We start from the raw sequence: 14,358 nt of genomic DNA on the forward strand, positions 1-14,358 counted from the left end.
TTTGTAATTTTATCGGGACTTCACCTACATATACTAATGCATTCTGTACCCTAATGCCATACCATGGTGTTTTCCATATCCTCCAAGAAACATCATACCAATAAAATGCTTTTAACTGAAACATACATTTATTGAGTACCCTCTGTGTGCCAGGCACCATGCTAGGTAAAGGAGTAAGACACAGCTGTTGCTCACAGGGAGCCTTTAGCTGAGTGGAAAGAACCAACTGGCAGTCACAATGCAGTGTGGGAAGTTCTGTAAGAGGACAGGCCTGGGATGCCACAGGAGGGGTGATGGGGCCAGTCAGGTGTGATTCCCAGAGAGGTGGGACCTTGTCTGGGTTCCGAAAAACCAAGAGCTAGGGGGAGAACACTCTTGTCTGCTACTGCCAATAGGAGTTGTCTCTAATGAATTTCTTCTTGTGTGAATTTCACATCTACCTGTCACTTTTTAAAGGACTATTAAAATTCTGAAGAGTGGCTCCCCACAGGTTAACCACTGGTTGTGCAGCTGCCCAGCCAAAGAAGCCCGGCCAGGACCATGAGGAAAGTTTCACGCCTGTGGTCTCCTGACTGGTGGGATTGAGAGTTAACCTTGGTAAGAATGGCTTCTTTATAAAATGGAGAATGTTTTACTCAAGTTAAAATGGCTTGTTACAGAAGTATCTTTGTGTTTTTTATAGTTTGTACCAAAGAAAAAGGAAAACCAGCAACAATTTATTTTAGCCATAGCAGTTTCTAGGTTTTAATTAATTTAATCCCCCAAATCACCGTGAAACATTCTCTTCATTTATCTTGAGACAAAAGAACGAGAATCATGACCTATATTTATGTAGCTTCTGTCTCAGAGGAATACTAAGTACTTTATGGATATTTTCAATTAACTCTGGTAATTTCATTGTGATCTAGATAGAAATGAGACCTTTGCTTATGGGAGAGGGCACACACTACCCATCACAGACGCAGCGTCAAATCTGGAAACACAGACAAACTAATTCCACTGATTAACCCAAAGTAGAGGGAAAATGAGAGGAAGAGAGAGGGAAAGAGAGAGAGAGGGAGAGAGAGAAGACCAGGATCATCACTGAGCAAATTAAAGTAAGGTTTTTTATGAGAAAGTTTTAGATGAAGTACAATCTAATCATTTCTTATTCTAAAAGTAGGAATGGATAGCCTCAGTTTTTTGTTTGAGACATCATAAACAGTATCAAACTACCATTATGGGTGGTATAAACTTTGTACTTAGAAACCTCGGACTACTTTTATAATGTACCCATCACATCAACCATATCTATTAATACAGATTCATAAAACTGAGGGACTGAAGGAAAGACAATTTAATATATGTAAAAAGTGAGGTTACTTCTCCACCCACCCAAAAGTTGAAAAGTATCATGTGTTAATCTTTCCTTATGCATTTTTAAAATTGCTCTGATGAAAGCGAATCACTTTTATGAATTTAACAAATATGAGGAAGAAATATAATGGGCTTATAATTTTTGCTAACAATATAGCACTACATAAACACAAGATATTATTACTAAACTAAATCTGAACTTAATGAATAAGTGAAGACTTTCTTCCAATTAAGGATTTTTTAAATTTACTTTTCATTAATAGAGTAAATACAGCATTATCCTAATATTAGACTTAAAATAAAAATAATTTGTCTGAAGCCTTAAAAAGTGTTCCAAAATATGATTCTCTCTGATCTTCTCTTTAATCTTACTTTTAAACTTGATATGATCTATTCTTTGGGCAGGAGGTATACTTGAATAAGGATTAAATGTTCATTTTAAAAGGAAATGTTCTTTTCTACTTCATTCAGTTTTTAAATTAACAAGTAAACTAGTTTTTTTTTTTTTGGTTGGTCTATTATTTATTCACTGTGTGAAAGACATTATTCCATGAACTAATCAAACAAAACTTTTATTACAAGTTCTAGCAAAGTACTAATAAGGAACACACAGTGCATAGGTAGTTCAAATATGAAAGATAAGAATGTGCCATCCAATCAACCAAGCTCCTCACCCCAACCGAGAAAAAAAAAGAAAAGCCAACCTGATTTGTCCTCTGTGTCATCAAAGTCAACATTGAAGGAATGGCCACTATTACTGATGATTTTAGCTGAGCTTGTGTCATACTTGATACTAAGAGGTCGTAGGGAAGAATCATATTTCACTTCTTTGGTTTTAATCTCAATTGGAGATTGTTGATCTCCATCAGCAATAGGGAAAAATTCATTCCAATGACTAGGACCTTTAACATATAGGATCAAAAGAAAAGGACTGAATAAGTTATTTCATTCAACAAATACTTGTTGAGCGCAATGCACTGTACTTGACATTGAAGAAAATACAAAGATTAATAAAATACGATCTTTACCCTCAGCACTTTAACATCTAATTGTTTTGTTTTGTTTTACAAGACCAGCTGCTTTTATTATAGGTATGGAAACTTCCTGGTTTGCCTTAATTCATCTTCAGAATTAAACTCACCCTTGTAGACAAAAGAGCATGCAAGTTTTATAAAGTACTTCACAAATGCCTTCTACTGAACTAAAAACAACAGTATAATTCATCATTGAAAACAATGAGATTCAGTCTCAGCTCCAAGAATGAGCTGTGATAGCTCCACAGGTCAGGTTTATGGGCTTAAAGAACTAACAGAGCTGAGAAAGCTGTGTAGCGAAAAAGGGTGTAGTTCTTTAAAATGCTCTCCCTACTTCTATCACTCACTGTATCTTCACATGTCACCCAGTCCTCAGCTCAATTTCCTGTGAATGTGCAACAGGCAAACTAAGGAAATACATAAAATTTTCACATATAAAATGACTGCACCATGTCAGGAAATGTAATATTGTTGGTTTTCTGCAGCAGAGTCAGGCAACAATTTATTCCTGTCTTTCTATATTTCGGAAGGTCCTTCCAGGGTTGTTTTGCCAATATTACATTTGAATTCCAATACAAGGTACAATTGTCATCCCGGTCCTCATTCACAAAGTCAAAATCGCATTAAGTTCCGGAATCAAACACATGTTTGATAAACTGAGGTGAAGCGATAAACTGACAATTCCCTTGTCTACTCTCATTTCTCTGGGAGACTCATTCAAGTTCTGCCTCTCAAAATCAACAGCAAGGTTGCAGCTTCAAGTAAGCTCCAAGCCAGTCTACAGAGTTTACAGGTTAGAGGTTCTTATTTCCTCCTCTACTCTGCCTGCAATTTACACCACCTCCACCAGGTCTGTAGAGCCTGGCTGCTGACTAAGCTTTTCCCTACTCCACTAACCAACTAACTTGATTTCTCTAAAAGTCAAGTACTAACTAAAATGACACAGCATGACAATGAATTAAGCATTTGTTACTAACAACAACAAATATGTTTTAAAGATAAGATTTAGAATGAAATTTCAAGAAATGCAAATATATCACAATTATCAACAGCTTCAATCACTAAATCTAACGCTCGTTATTACTCTTCTTTTCAAAAGAGAAAGCATAAATTCTTTCCTTTACATATGCTTCAGGTATAAAAAAGTCATAGCATGAATACATAACCACACACATAACTTAGAAATTGCTCTTATGAATCATACACTTTGGACTTGAAAGCAACTTGAACATCAAAAGTCCTTCGTTACATCGTATTAGAGAAAAGGCATTGCATTTCCTTATTTACTAAGTACTTTCTTTTATCTTTCTAACACTCTTTTTGTATACAATCTCGTCCTTTTTTCATGTGAAAAAAATGTTCTATTTCACTGCCCACAAGTATAAGTTAACCTAATGAGATCGGATTTCAAGTATGCAACACATACGTCATAATATATTAACTTTTTTCCAATCAGGAAAGAGCATCTTTCTCCTCTTAATTCCTTTATGCTCCTATTTCCAGTCCTTTATAACCAGAACTATTTTTAAAAGCAGAGGCAAGCCAAAATAAGATAAAAATAATAGCACTTTGCGTTAGTCAATATTATCTATTAACCATGACGGTAGGTTTATTTCCCTTGCCTTTTACGTGCAACGTTAAACCCATTTAAACATAGTTATAGAGATATACAGAAGTTCTTCCATTGATTCAGGAACTTTCTGAATATCCATAGAGATAGGTAGTTTTCAGTGATTGTCACATTTCCTGAACTAAACTAATAAAACTGTCAAAGGTTTGTGGAAGAAGTTGTAAGCTGTTTGTGAAGGTGGTAACCACTTCCAATGCCTCACTTCTTGATGTTCCATTTTATCATTGCTACTGTTCCCAGCTAAAGTTTCCTTTTATCTGCTCATTCACTGCTCTTGCCAGTCTAAACTGAAAACGAGCAACAAAACTTGCCCAGTCAGGATACAACACATTTCCAATAGGATTTTGCCAAGGTTGATTTACTTAAAGGTGTGGTCCTCAGAAAGCTATTGAATCTAAAAGCAGGGAATGGTCCTACAATTGTTAGTCGAAATAAAAAATCACTCCTTGTTATGGCTTTTCTAAGATGAATTTTTTTTTTTTTTTTTTTTTTACGTTTTCAAATTTTCATTTTTTTCTTCGGTTTTCTCCAATTTTATTGAGATATAATTGGCATACAGCACTATGTAAGTTTAAGGTGTACAGCATAATGATGTGACTTACACACCCCATGATATGATTACCACAATAAGTTTAGTGAACATCAATCATCTCATATAAATACAAAATTAAAGAAATAGAAAAAATATTTTTTCCTTGTGATGAGAACTCTTAGGATTTACTCTCTTGACAACTTTTATATATAACATACAGCCGTGTTTATTATATGTAGCATGTTGTGCATTAAATCACTAGTACTTATTTATTTTATAACTGGAAGTGTGTACCTTTGGACCACTTTCATCCAATCCCCCCTTCCCACCCAGAGTGATCCCACTCTGGTAATCATAAACCTGATCTCTTCTTCTCTAGGTTTGTTTGTTTGTTTTTGAAGCATAATTTACCTACGTTAGTACCTAGTGCACAACACAGTGATTCAATATTTTTATACACTTCAAAATGATCATCATGATAAGTCTACTTACCATCTGTCACCATACAAAGATATTACATAACTTTTTACTTTAGGTAAAAAGTTTACATAACTTTATTCCCCACACTGTACATTTCATCCTCATGATTCATTTATTTTGTAACTGGAAGTTTGTACCTCTTAATCTCCCTCACATATTTCTAAGATGGATTTTTAAAATTTCAGATGCACTTCATTGGAGACAACATTTTCTAACATATTAAAGAGTAATCAATACTCATTGATTGAAAATACGCTTCTCCTTCCTAATCATAGTGAGGGCACTGTTAACACCCAGTGACTATTAAATAACAATAACAGAAATAATTCCAGCAGAGAGGGAAATTAAAAGAAATTTGTTTTGTAGGTTTTTTCCCCAAACATAAATTGAAAATTAGCAAAATGTAAGATTATAATTGTAGTCTCAAAGAGAAATCCACCTAAATTATACCTTTTATTATTCAAACTCTAACTTTCACTTGCTGCCATTTTTTAACTGGCAAGTTAGTCATAGCCTCAAAAAGGCTACAATTAGAAATGAAACTTTTGTTTCTTTGTGAAAGTAAGCTTTGTATAAAATTAACTATACAGTACTGCTGAATAATATGCATGTTAATCCAAGAAAGTATTATTATTATTACTATCATTATTCTCAGACCTAATTTTGACAGTGATTCACTGTAAGGCTTTCGTGGTGTCACTTTGCAAACATTTCAAATAATGGTTATTTGAAAATAATCAGTTCAGTTTAATACAAAGACAAGAAAAATGGTTTACTTTTGATAATTTAGGATATACAAGAAGAAAAGTATACAGCTTATTATTACTGTTAGTTGTATCAATAAACACATTTTTACCAACGTGTTACAATGTCAATGATCCTTTGCTAATTCCTCAGTCTCTGAAAGGATGTGTAGAAGGAGAAGGAGAAAGCATGCAGACGTAGCTTAAAATATAACTTCATTTCTAAGAAAGAACCTAAAATCTTGTTAAAACCAGCAGTACCAGTCAACCAACTGCAAGTTGCTGTGGGAATATTTTATAGTTAACAGCTATTAAGAAAGTTGCGGTACATTGGTTGACAAGAAGGCAACGTAAATCTTCAATGTTGAAATTCAAGTCATTAAAATTTCTTAAGTATCTTTTCAAATATTTTCCATGATTTGTTTCCCCGTAGAGATAATGAGCTTAGAAGACTGAAAGCAAATTTGTCCTCAATTCATTGAAGTATGTCCTCAGATTTCTAAACTCGGTGCCTTTGATTGATAAATAGTTACTACTAGAGAAAGTTTTCGGCTTTTCAAATGAAAGCGAGGGGACATATCTGAAGATTTCGGGGTCTGGGGTATCGTGACAGGGCTAACGCACGCCAACTCACCCCCACTATCAACAGCCTCCGAGACACTTTCCCTGTCCACGCAGGACTAAGCCTTCCCTCCGCTTCCTGCGTTTGGCTCCGGGGAGCGCTGCTCATTCGAAAGACAAACCGAAAAGTTTCTCGCCAAGTGTGGATTGGCAGAGTGCGGTCGGCGAACTCCGGGAACCGGGCGGTCCCCCTCGGCGCAGAGCCCCCTCCCTCACGCCTCCCATTCGCGGAAGGCGCTCACCATTGTGCTCGCCATATCCCCAGCTGAACCTCGCCATGGTCCCTCGGGGTGGCAGGCAGAAGAAGAAGTGGCGGGGCAGCGAGCAGGAGGGAGCGGGCCGGGCGAGCGAGCTTGCGTGGGGAAGGCTGGGGCCCAGCTTAGGGCGGGGGCCGCGGGGGACCCGGAGAGCCCTTGAACCCCGGGGCCAGGGCGCTCTCGGCCTCGTCCGCCAGGGGGCAGTGGCGGGCAGGGAAGGCGCCCGCGAGGGAGGGCGAAGGGGCTGGGGGTGGGGGCGCTCGGAGCCGGGCTGAGTCCTGCGGTGCGAGTCCTCTCACTGTTTGAGCTCGGGAAAGAGATAGTGCTTGATAGGTAGGCGGGGAGATGGAGAGGGAGGGAGAGAGGGAGGAGGGAAAGAAAGCGAGAAGGGCTTCCAGAGGGGCTTTCCTGCCTTCTGAGAAGCGGCCATCCTAGAGAGGCAAGTGTTGCCTAGCGGGCCCTCCGGGGAATGAATGAGCCACCCAGGCCGGGAGCCGCCAGGCTGGGAGGTGAGGATCCGGCTGGAGAAGTGAGGAGGGCGGGGATGGTCGTGGTGACTGCAAAGACAATACAGCGCAATAATGACAATGATAAGAGCCACAAAAAGAATTCTGCTGCTATTTATTAAGGACTTACCACAGGCCAGGGTCTTAGCCAAGACGTTTACCCGCATTTTCCCATTAGATCCTCACAACAGTCTTTTGTGGAAGACACTATAAGTTCCCGATAGTTAGGAAACAAGGGAATGAGGCTTAAAAACTAAGTAACCGGCCCCAGATCAACGCAGCTACTTGGAGCCTAGAGGTCCCTCTTAAAGAGGAACCGATCTCCACCCGCCCATTCTTGCTGCCCCCTTCCCGTAACGCTCACCCTCTGCGGGCCTGTGGCTTGGGGAGTGAGGGACCCAAGCCTGGTTACTGATACTCGGCCCTGAAATTCTGTTGCCCTTTTGACCCTGCAGGGATGCTTGGTAGGCTTCCTGCCCTAGACGGACGACGGAACTGACTGCAGAGCCTTGAATTTCTGTCCTCGTGTGGGTGTTCTGGGCTCCCAATGAAAAATAAACTGTGTGACCTGCCAGGATTATAATTACTGTTCCAGCCGTGTACAGGTTTGAGTTAGATCTATGTGAACTTTCAAATTGAATTGTGCAGTGTTACTTATAGACAAACTAATGCAAAGAGCTTCTTAATTGGCATGAGCCTTCCATAAAAGACTTAAGAGTGGCTGTTTAAATATCTTTCATTTTCTCTTGCCATCCACATCGCAGCTGCATAATGTGGTAGTTGCAAGTCCCAGGAAGTCCCTCTTTGGGTAACCACTGCATTGTTCAGGGACCACTAAATAAGGATCAATTTGACTATTCTTCTTTAGACCTGACCTAAATACCCCATAGTGAGCCTGTAGCTCCTTCTACTTATATAGATCTTAAGGAGGTTACAATGAAACAGAAGAAATGCTGCACTTCATATAGCATTAAATACAATAAACTTTATGCTTCTCTTGCACCTAGGAGAAGGCCTAGGCTTCCATATTCCACATTCTGTGGCACAGCTGGGTTCATTTATGCCAAGAATGTAATAGGAACCAAACTTTTAAGAGTAAGGTCTGATCTATATTCATTTTCACCACAGAAGACAATATGCATATATATATTTATATACACACACATATATGGGTGTATATAAAATATATAAATACAATACATGTAAGATACATAAGACATATATAAGTATCTTAAATTTATTTAAGAATGTTATCTTGAGAAGTTAAGTCTGGGTTACTTAGCTAAGCACCCTTATTCTCCACTAAGTCTATAGATATAGTTGGGGATACATGTATGCACTGTATGAATGCAGTGAAAGAGATCACGAAAGCTCAGAATTCCATGAGCCATTTTCTCACGGTGCCCTTGTCTCAGATCAACTGTCTCATATTTTATAAACCCAAGGAACCTCTCTGTAAGGAGCTTAGTATACCCATTTTCAGTAACTCAGATGATTAGCACAGCAAAGTGAATAATGCTCTAAGTAAATGTCAGTTCCTAATGCTCAAGAATATTTCTTGAAGGAATGAATAAATGAATGAATGGACAAAAACTGTTAAAGAAGTTCCAATTAGTGGGTTTCAAATCCTTCCCAAATTGTTACTTTTACTGCTTGGGTACACAATTTCCTCTGGCTTGAATGTATTGTATAGTCTATCCAATTTTCCAAAAGAGCAACCTAACTATTGGAAACAATCAAATAAGCATTTATAGAAACTGGTTAGATAATCTGTAGAGCATCCACACAATGGGCTACTAACAAGATTTGAAAAGAATGAAGAAAATCTCCATGAACAGAGATGGGGTGAGTCCTGCAACAGATTTGGTGGAAAAAAAGGGGAAAAAAAAGCAAAGGTGCAAAAGAGTGTATATAATATGCTACATTTTTTATAATTTTAAAAAAGAGAAATAAGAATTTGTATACATACTTGCAGATTTTCTCCAAAAAATTATGGAGGATAAGCCACAAGTTAACAAAAATGGTTCCTTATAGAGGATGGTTGGGGATGGGGTCTATAGGGATGAAAGTGAGATTTCTCAGTATATCTTTTTAATTTTCTAATCATAAATGTTTTATATTTTCAAAAAAATTAAAGAGGATTTAAAAAACACTAAAATTTAATTTAGGCAGAAACAAATGAACTTAACTGTATATTAATGTGATAATATAACCACACAGAAAAAAAATATGTTTTGAATAGAGTACTCTGGCTATATATCCTTAATAGAGTATATTACATATTAAGAAGAACTGCAAAACAATCTTGAACTTTACTGCTAGATTTAATTTTGGTAGTAATATCAGTGTTGTCATTGTGAAACCATTTTTGTGTATACTTCTTATATTAAGAAAGAACAATGAGTAAATATATTGATAACCTCTGGAACCAATGATTTTCACTCTGGTTTATACAAATATGAAATGGCAAAAGCTAAGATGAACACTGCCGTACTAGATTTGAATATTCTGTTCACTGAAAGATGCTAAAAGCAGTAACACCCCAATGCCAGTGAAGCTAAAAAAACAAACTTTATGGCTCCTCACTTATGGACTTCTTATAAGGCCCTATACCTAATTTTATATTTGTAATTTTGTACTCCTCTTTTAAAAAAAAAAGACAATTCCAAAATTATATTAGCTTCAGGCTCCACAAATCTGCATCTACCTCTTGCTGTGGGACACCTGGCCCCCAGATTTTGATTTCTGAACTCCTTTACCCTTTACAAGGAATCAGAGCCCCTTGGAGAAGTGGCTGGTTTCAGAAATGGAACAAGGAAAGATCAAGGTGAGAGCCTAGAACATATTTTTTATGCCAGAAAGCTAGAAAGTGATCAAAAACTAATGAATCGGGGCTTCCCTGGTGGCGCAGTGGTTGAGAATCTGCCTGCTAATGCAGGGGACACGGGTTCGAGCCCTGGTCTGGGAAGATCCCACATGCCACGGAGCAGCTGGGCCCGTGAGCCACAATTGCTGAGCCTGCGCGTCTGGAGCCTGTGCCCCGCGACGGGAAGGGGCCGCGATAGAGAAAGGCCCGCGCACCGCGATGAAGAGCGGTCCCCGCACCGCGATGAAGAGTGGCCCCCGCTTGCCGCAACTGGAGAAAGCCCTCGCACGAACCAAAGACCCAACACAGCCAAAAATAAATAAATAAATAAATAAATAAATAAATAAATAAATAAGAAAATCCTTTAAAAAAAAAAAAAAAAACTAATGAATCAAGAGAATGAAACACAAGCCACAGAATGGGAGAAAACGCTTTCAAAAGACACATATAATAAAGGGCTGTTATACAGCCTTTATACAAAATACTCTTAACCTTAACAATAAGAAAATAACTTGATTTTTTAAAATGTGCCAAAGAACTTAACAGGCACCTCACCAAAGAAGATATACAGATGGCAAATAAGCATATAAAAGATGTTCCACATCATATGTCATCAGGGAAATGCAGATTAAAATGAGATACCACCTATTCAGAATTGGTGAAAATCCAGAACACTGACAACACCAAATGCTGGCAACAATCTAGAGCAATAAGAACTCTCATTTACTGTGGTGGGGATGCAAAATGGTAAGAAGACAGTTTGGCAATTTCTTACAAAACTAAGCATACTCTTACCGTACGATCCAGCTATTACACTACTTGGGATTTACCCAAATGAGTGGAAAACTTGTGTCCACACAAAAACCTGCACATGGATGTTTATTGCAGCTTTATTTATAATTGCCAAAACTTGGAAGCAACCAAGATGTCTCCTTCAGTAGGTGAATAGATAATTAAATTGTGGTATATCCAGACAACAGGATATTATTATTATTAAAAAGAAATGAGGGCTTCCCTAGTGGTGCAGTGGTTGAGAATCTGCCTGCCAATGCAGGGGACACGGGTTCGAGCCCTGGTCTGGGAAGATCCCACATGCCGCGGAGCAAATGGGCCCGTGAGCCACAACTACTGAGCCTGCGCATCTGGAGCCTGTGCTCCACAGCAAGAGAGGCCGCGATAGTGAGAGGCCCGCGCAAATAAATAAATAAATAAATAAAAATTAAAAAAAAAAAAAAAAGAAATGAGCTATCATCATGAAAAGACGTGGAGGTAACTTAACTGCATATTTCTAAGTGAAAGGAGCCTATCTGAAATGGCTATATAGCGTATGATTCCAACTATATGACATTCTGAAAATGACAAAACTATGGAGACAGTAAAAAGATCAATGGTTGCTGAGGGGGTGCTGAGACGAACAGGCAGAGCACAGAGGATTTTCAGGGCAGTGAAACTATTCTGTATGATACTATTATGATGAATAAATGTTATTATAAATTTGTTCAAATCCATAGAATGTAAAACACCAAGAATGGACCCTAATGTAAACTATGGACGTTGGGTGATTATGATGTGTCAATGTAGGTTCATTATTGGTAGCAAAGGTACCCTCTGGTGGGAGAATGTTGATAACGGTTGAGGCTATGCATGTGCGCTGGTAGCGGGTATTTGGAAACTCTCTGTACCTTCCTCTCAATTTTTCTGTGAACCTAAAACTGCCACCCAAAAATAAATTATATAAAAAAAAACAGACCCATAAAATAGACCCATAAAAAAACTAATGGGGTCATGTAAAACACATACACACACACACCTCCCACAGGAGCTAGCTTACAGGAAGTCCCACTGCCAGATTTGGGACAATTTGGCCACCAGAAAGAATAATGATAATAATACATTAATCCTCTCCCTCAAATATCTATGAGTCCATAGTGGTACAGAATGAGACAGAGAGTGAACTTCTTTATGAGAGAATACAGATGAAATGACAGAATTTTAAACAACCATTTTTGCAAGGACAGTATTTCAGGCAAGAATCAGTAATGGGCGCTAAAACTTCTGGGTGAAAGGTTTGGCTATTAGTGAATAAAATATTCACACAGTCTAGGATTAAGAGACAAAAGATACATAACAACAAAACATAATGTGTGACCCTCAATTAGATCCTAGATTGGGGGAAAAGCTGTAATAGATGCTTTGGGGACAATTGGAGAAATATAAGCATGGACAGCATGTGGTATTATTGAAATGATGTTAATTTTCATAGGTGCAATGATGGTACTGAGAATACTTTAGAAGATGAATGTTAAAGGTATAAGGCCGAAGTACCCTGATGTCTGCAACTGATTCTCAAATGTCTCAGTCAATAACTGGTGACGCTAGTTGAGGCATGTTTGGGGGCTCATGATGCCATTCTTAGAATTTTTCTGTGGGTTTTCGTTTTTTCAAAAGAATTTGGGGGCCTAAATCAATGAACCCTCAAATCAATGGACCTATTAACTTGCTAAGTAACGTTTTATAACTTTGTGTGGACTTTCTCCTTAACAAGGAGCCTCTGACTCTGGGATCATAGCCATCAAGTGTAAACAAGTAAAGTGAGATTAACACTGGCCAGAGAACCCAGGATATGGTCATCAACTCCATTTCACTCTTGAACCAGTTAGATCCAGTACAAGCTTCCTTCGCAGAAAAACATGCTTAGGTCACCTCTCCTCAATGAATCAGATACTGTATGTATGAGAGGCACTTGTAAATTACAACTCTAGCCATACAAATATTCAATTAAGTATAGTAACATATTAAAAAAATATCAAGGTATGAATTAAAATTCTTTTGTTAGGGGACATATGCAGATTCTTCCTCAGAAATACACTTTTTTTTTCCCCAGGGACTCTTTTTACAAATTCTACATGTGAACTGAAGTGGCTGTTTTCATCTGACTTTTACCCAGCAGGAAACTCACATGAGCAAGGTTCCTCATTCCTCAGTTACCTAGAGAAGCAAGCTTCACTGTCAGGAACACGGCCCCCGTCTGCAGAGTCCCACGTCCGAGGTGCTCTCACTTTGTACCCATTTCCTTCATTCATCAAGTACTGTGATTTGCACAGCTGGGACTGATTAACCACAAGACTTGTCATTTGATTCATTTGATGTCTTGTGGAGAGTGTTAATTTTATGGAGCTGATACTATATGTGGTTTCAATTTCTTTAATTTCCCATTGCTAAGGTTATGCTGGGTTAGAATTGAACAAGGCAAGCTCTCCAGATTACAATGAGGCCCAAAGGGGCTTAAAGGTCTTGCTCAAGGGACAGAGGTTTCACGCTAGGATGAGAATTCTCGTACCAGAATTGGAAAGGTGACTACAAGGAATCACCTCTTAAGTCACTTCTCAGATTATAACTTTCAGAAACTAGAGCAAAACATTTTGTCCCACATTGTCAGACAAGAGCACATTGCTAAAACCCTGACTGCTATATTTTTGTTCTTTTGTTTAATCTCACACTGTTTTCTACAGTAACAAAAATGTATCCATACCCTATTTTATAGTACTTTGTGTCTTATTTGAACATATTATAAGAGTAGATAAAGTGTGAAAAAGGAGAGAGCTAAGATTACTTAAAAGAAAATGAAGCTGTATAAACATCAGAACAGTGTTGAAAAGTCCAGATAATTCATGCCAAAATAATAATTCAAAATAATTAACAAAAAGAATTTAGTTAATTGTTCCTTGGTTTGGAATGAACAAGTCAATGTCACTCTATTCCTGCCAACTCTCTGAAATATAATGACAGAGAGAAATTAGGGTGCTGACAGACATTCTGTCATCAGCTCTTCTAAAGTTTATTTATCCTTTTCTGTCCTCTAGGAAAGGACAGTCTATTCTATCAAGAACGATTCCCATATCCCCATCTCAGCAACAAGGAAGGCTTCATACATACTCACTCCAATAAGTTCACTACCTGGATCCCACCATTCCGCCACTGAAAGCTTGATGCACTAGCCTTGGACACCTAGCAAAACTTCCCACTCCCATTAAAAACATACCATTATATCCTTTATTAACCTACGCTACCAATTCCACTCCTTCTTTGTCATTGCCATCAGCATACTAATGTGTTCTAGAATTTTCTCTCTTTAGGAAAAAGTTTCTTGCAGAACATACATACAGCTCCCATTTGCTACCCACCTGTCCTCTCTGGTGTTCCTTGAGTTTTTCTCTCTATACTCAACTATATTAGTAAGGTTTCTCCAGAGACATAGGACCACACACCGTGCACGCACTTGTGTGTGTGTGTGTGTGTGTGTATGTTATAAAGATATTTATTATAAGGAACT

At 38.2% G+C, this 14,358-nt stretch overlaps 1 protein-coding gene across 3 annotated transcripts in view; it reads right to left on the reverse strand.

Moving 5' to 3' along the window:
* Nucleotides 1-6,809, reverse strand: part of CA13 (carbonic anhydrase 13) — a 32,033-nt gene extending 25,224 nt beyond the window's left edge. For 2 of the 3 annotated variants that reach the window (XM_007180136.2, XM_007180137.2), the window contains exons 1-2: nt 6,639-6,809; nt 2,061-2,258 (exon numbers count right to left, since the gene is read on the reverse strand). In XM_007180136.2, the coding sequence (XP_007180198.1) occupies nt 2,061-2,258; nt 6,639-6,675 (235 nt within the window). In that variant the 5' untranslated portion in view covers nt 6,676-6,809. The remainder of the gene's footprint in view (nt 1-2,060; nt 2,259-6,638) is intronic. The other variant, XM_057532467.1, reaches the window with a different exon arrangement.
* Between the last annotated feature and the right edge of the window lie 7,549 nt (nt 6,810-14,358).

The sequence above is a fragment of the Balaenoptera acutorostrata genome, chromosome 17 (assembly GCF_949987535.1).
Source record: "Balaenoptera acutorostrata chromosome 17, mBalAcu1.1, whole genome shotgun sequence".
In the NCBI taxonomy this organism is placed as follows: domain Eukaryota; kingdom Metazoa; phylum Chordata; class Mammalia; order Artiodactyla; family Balaenopteridae; genus Balaenoptera; species Balaenoptera acutorostrata.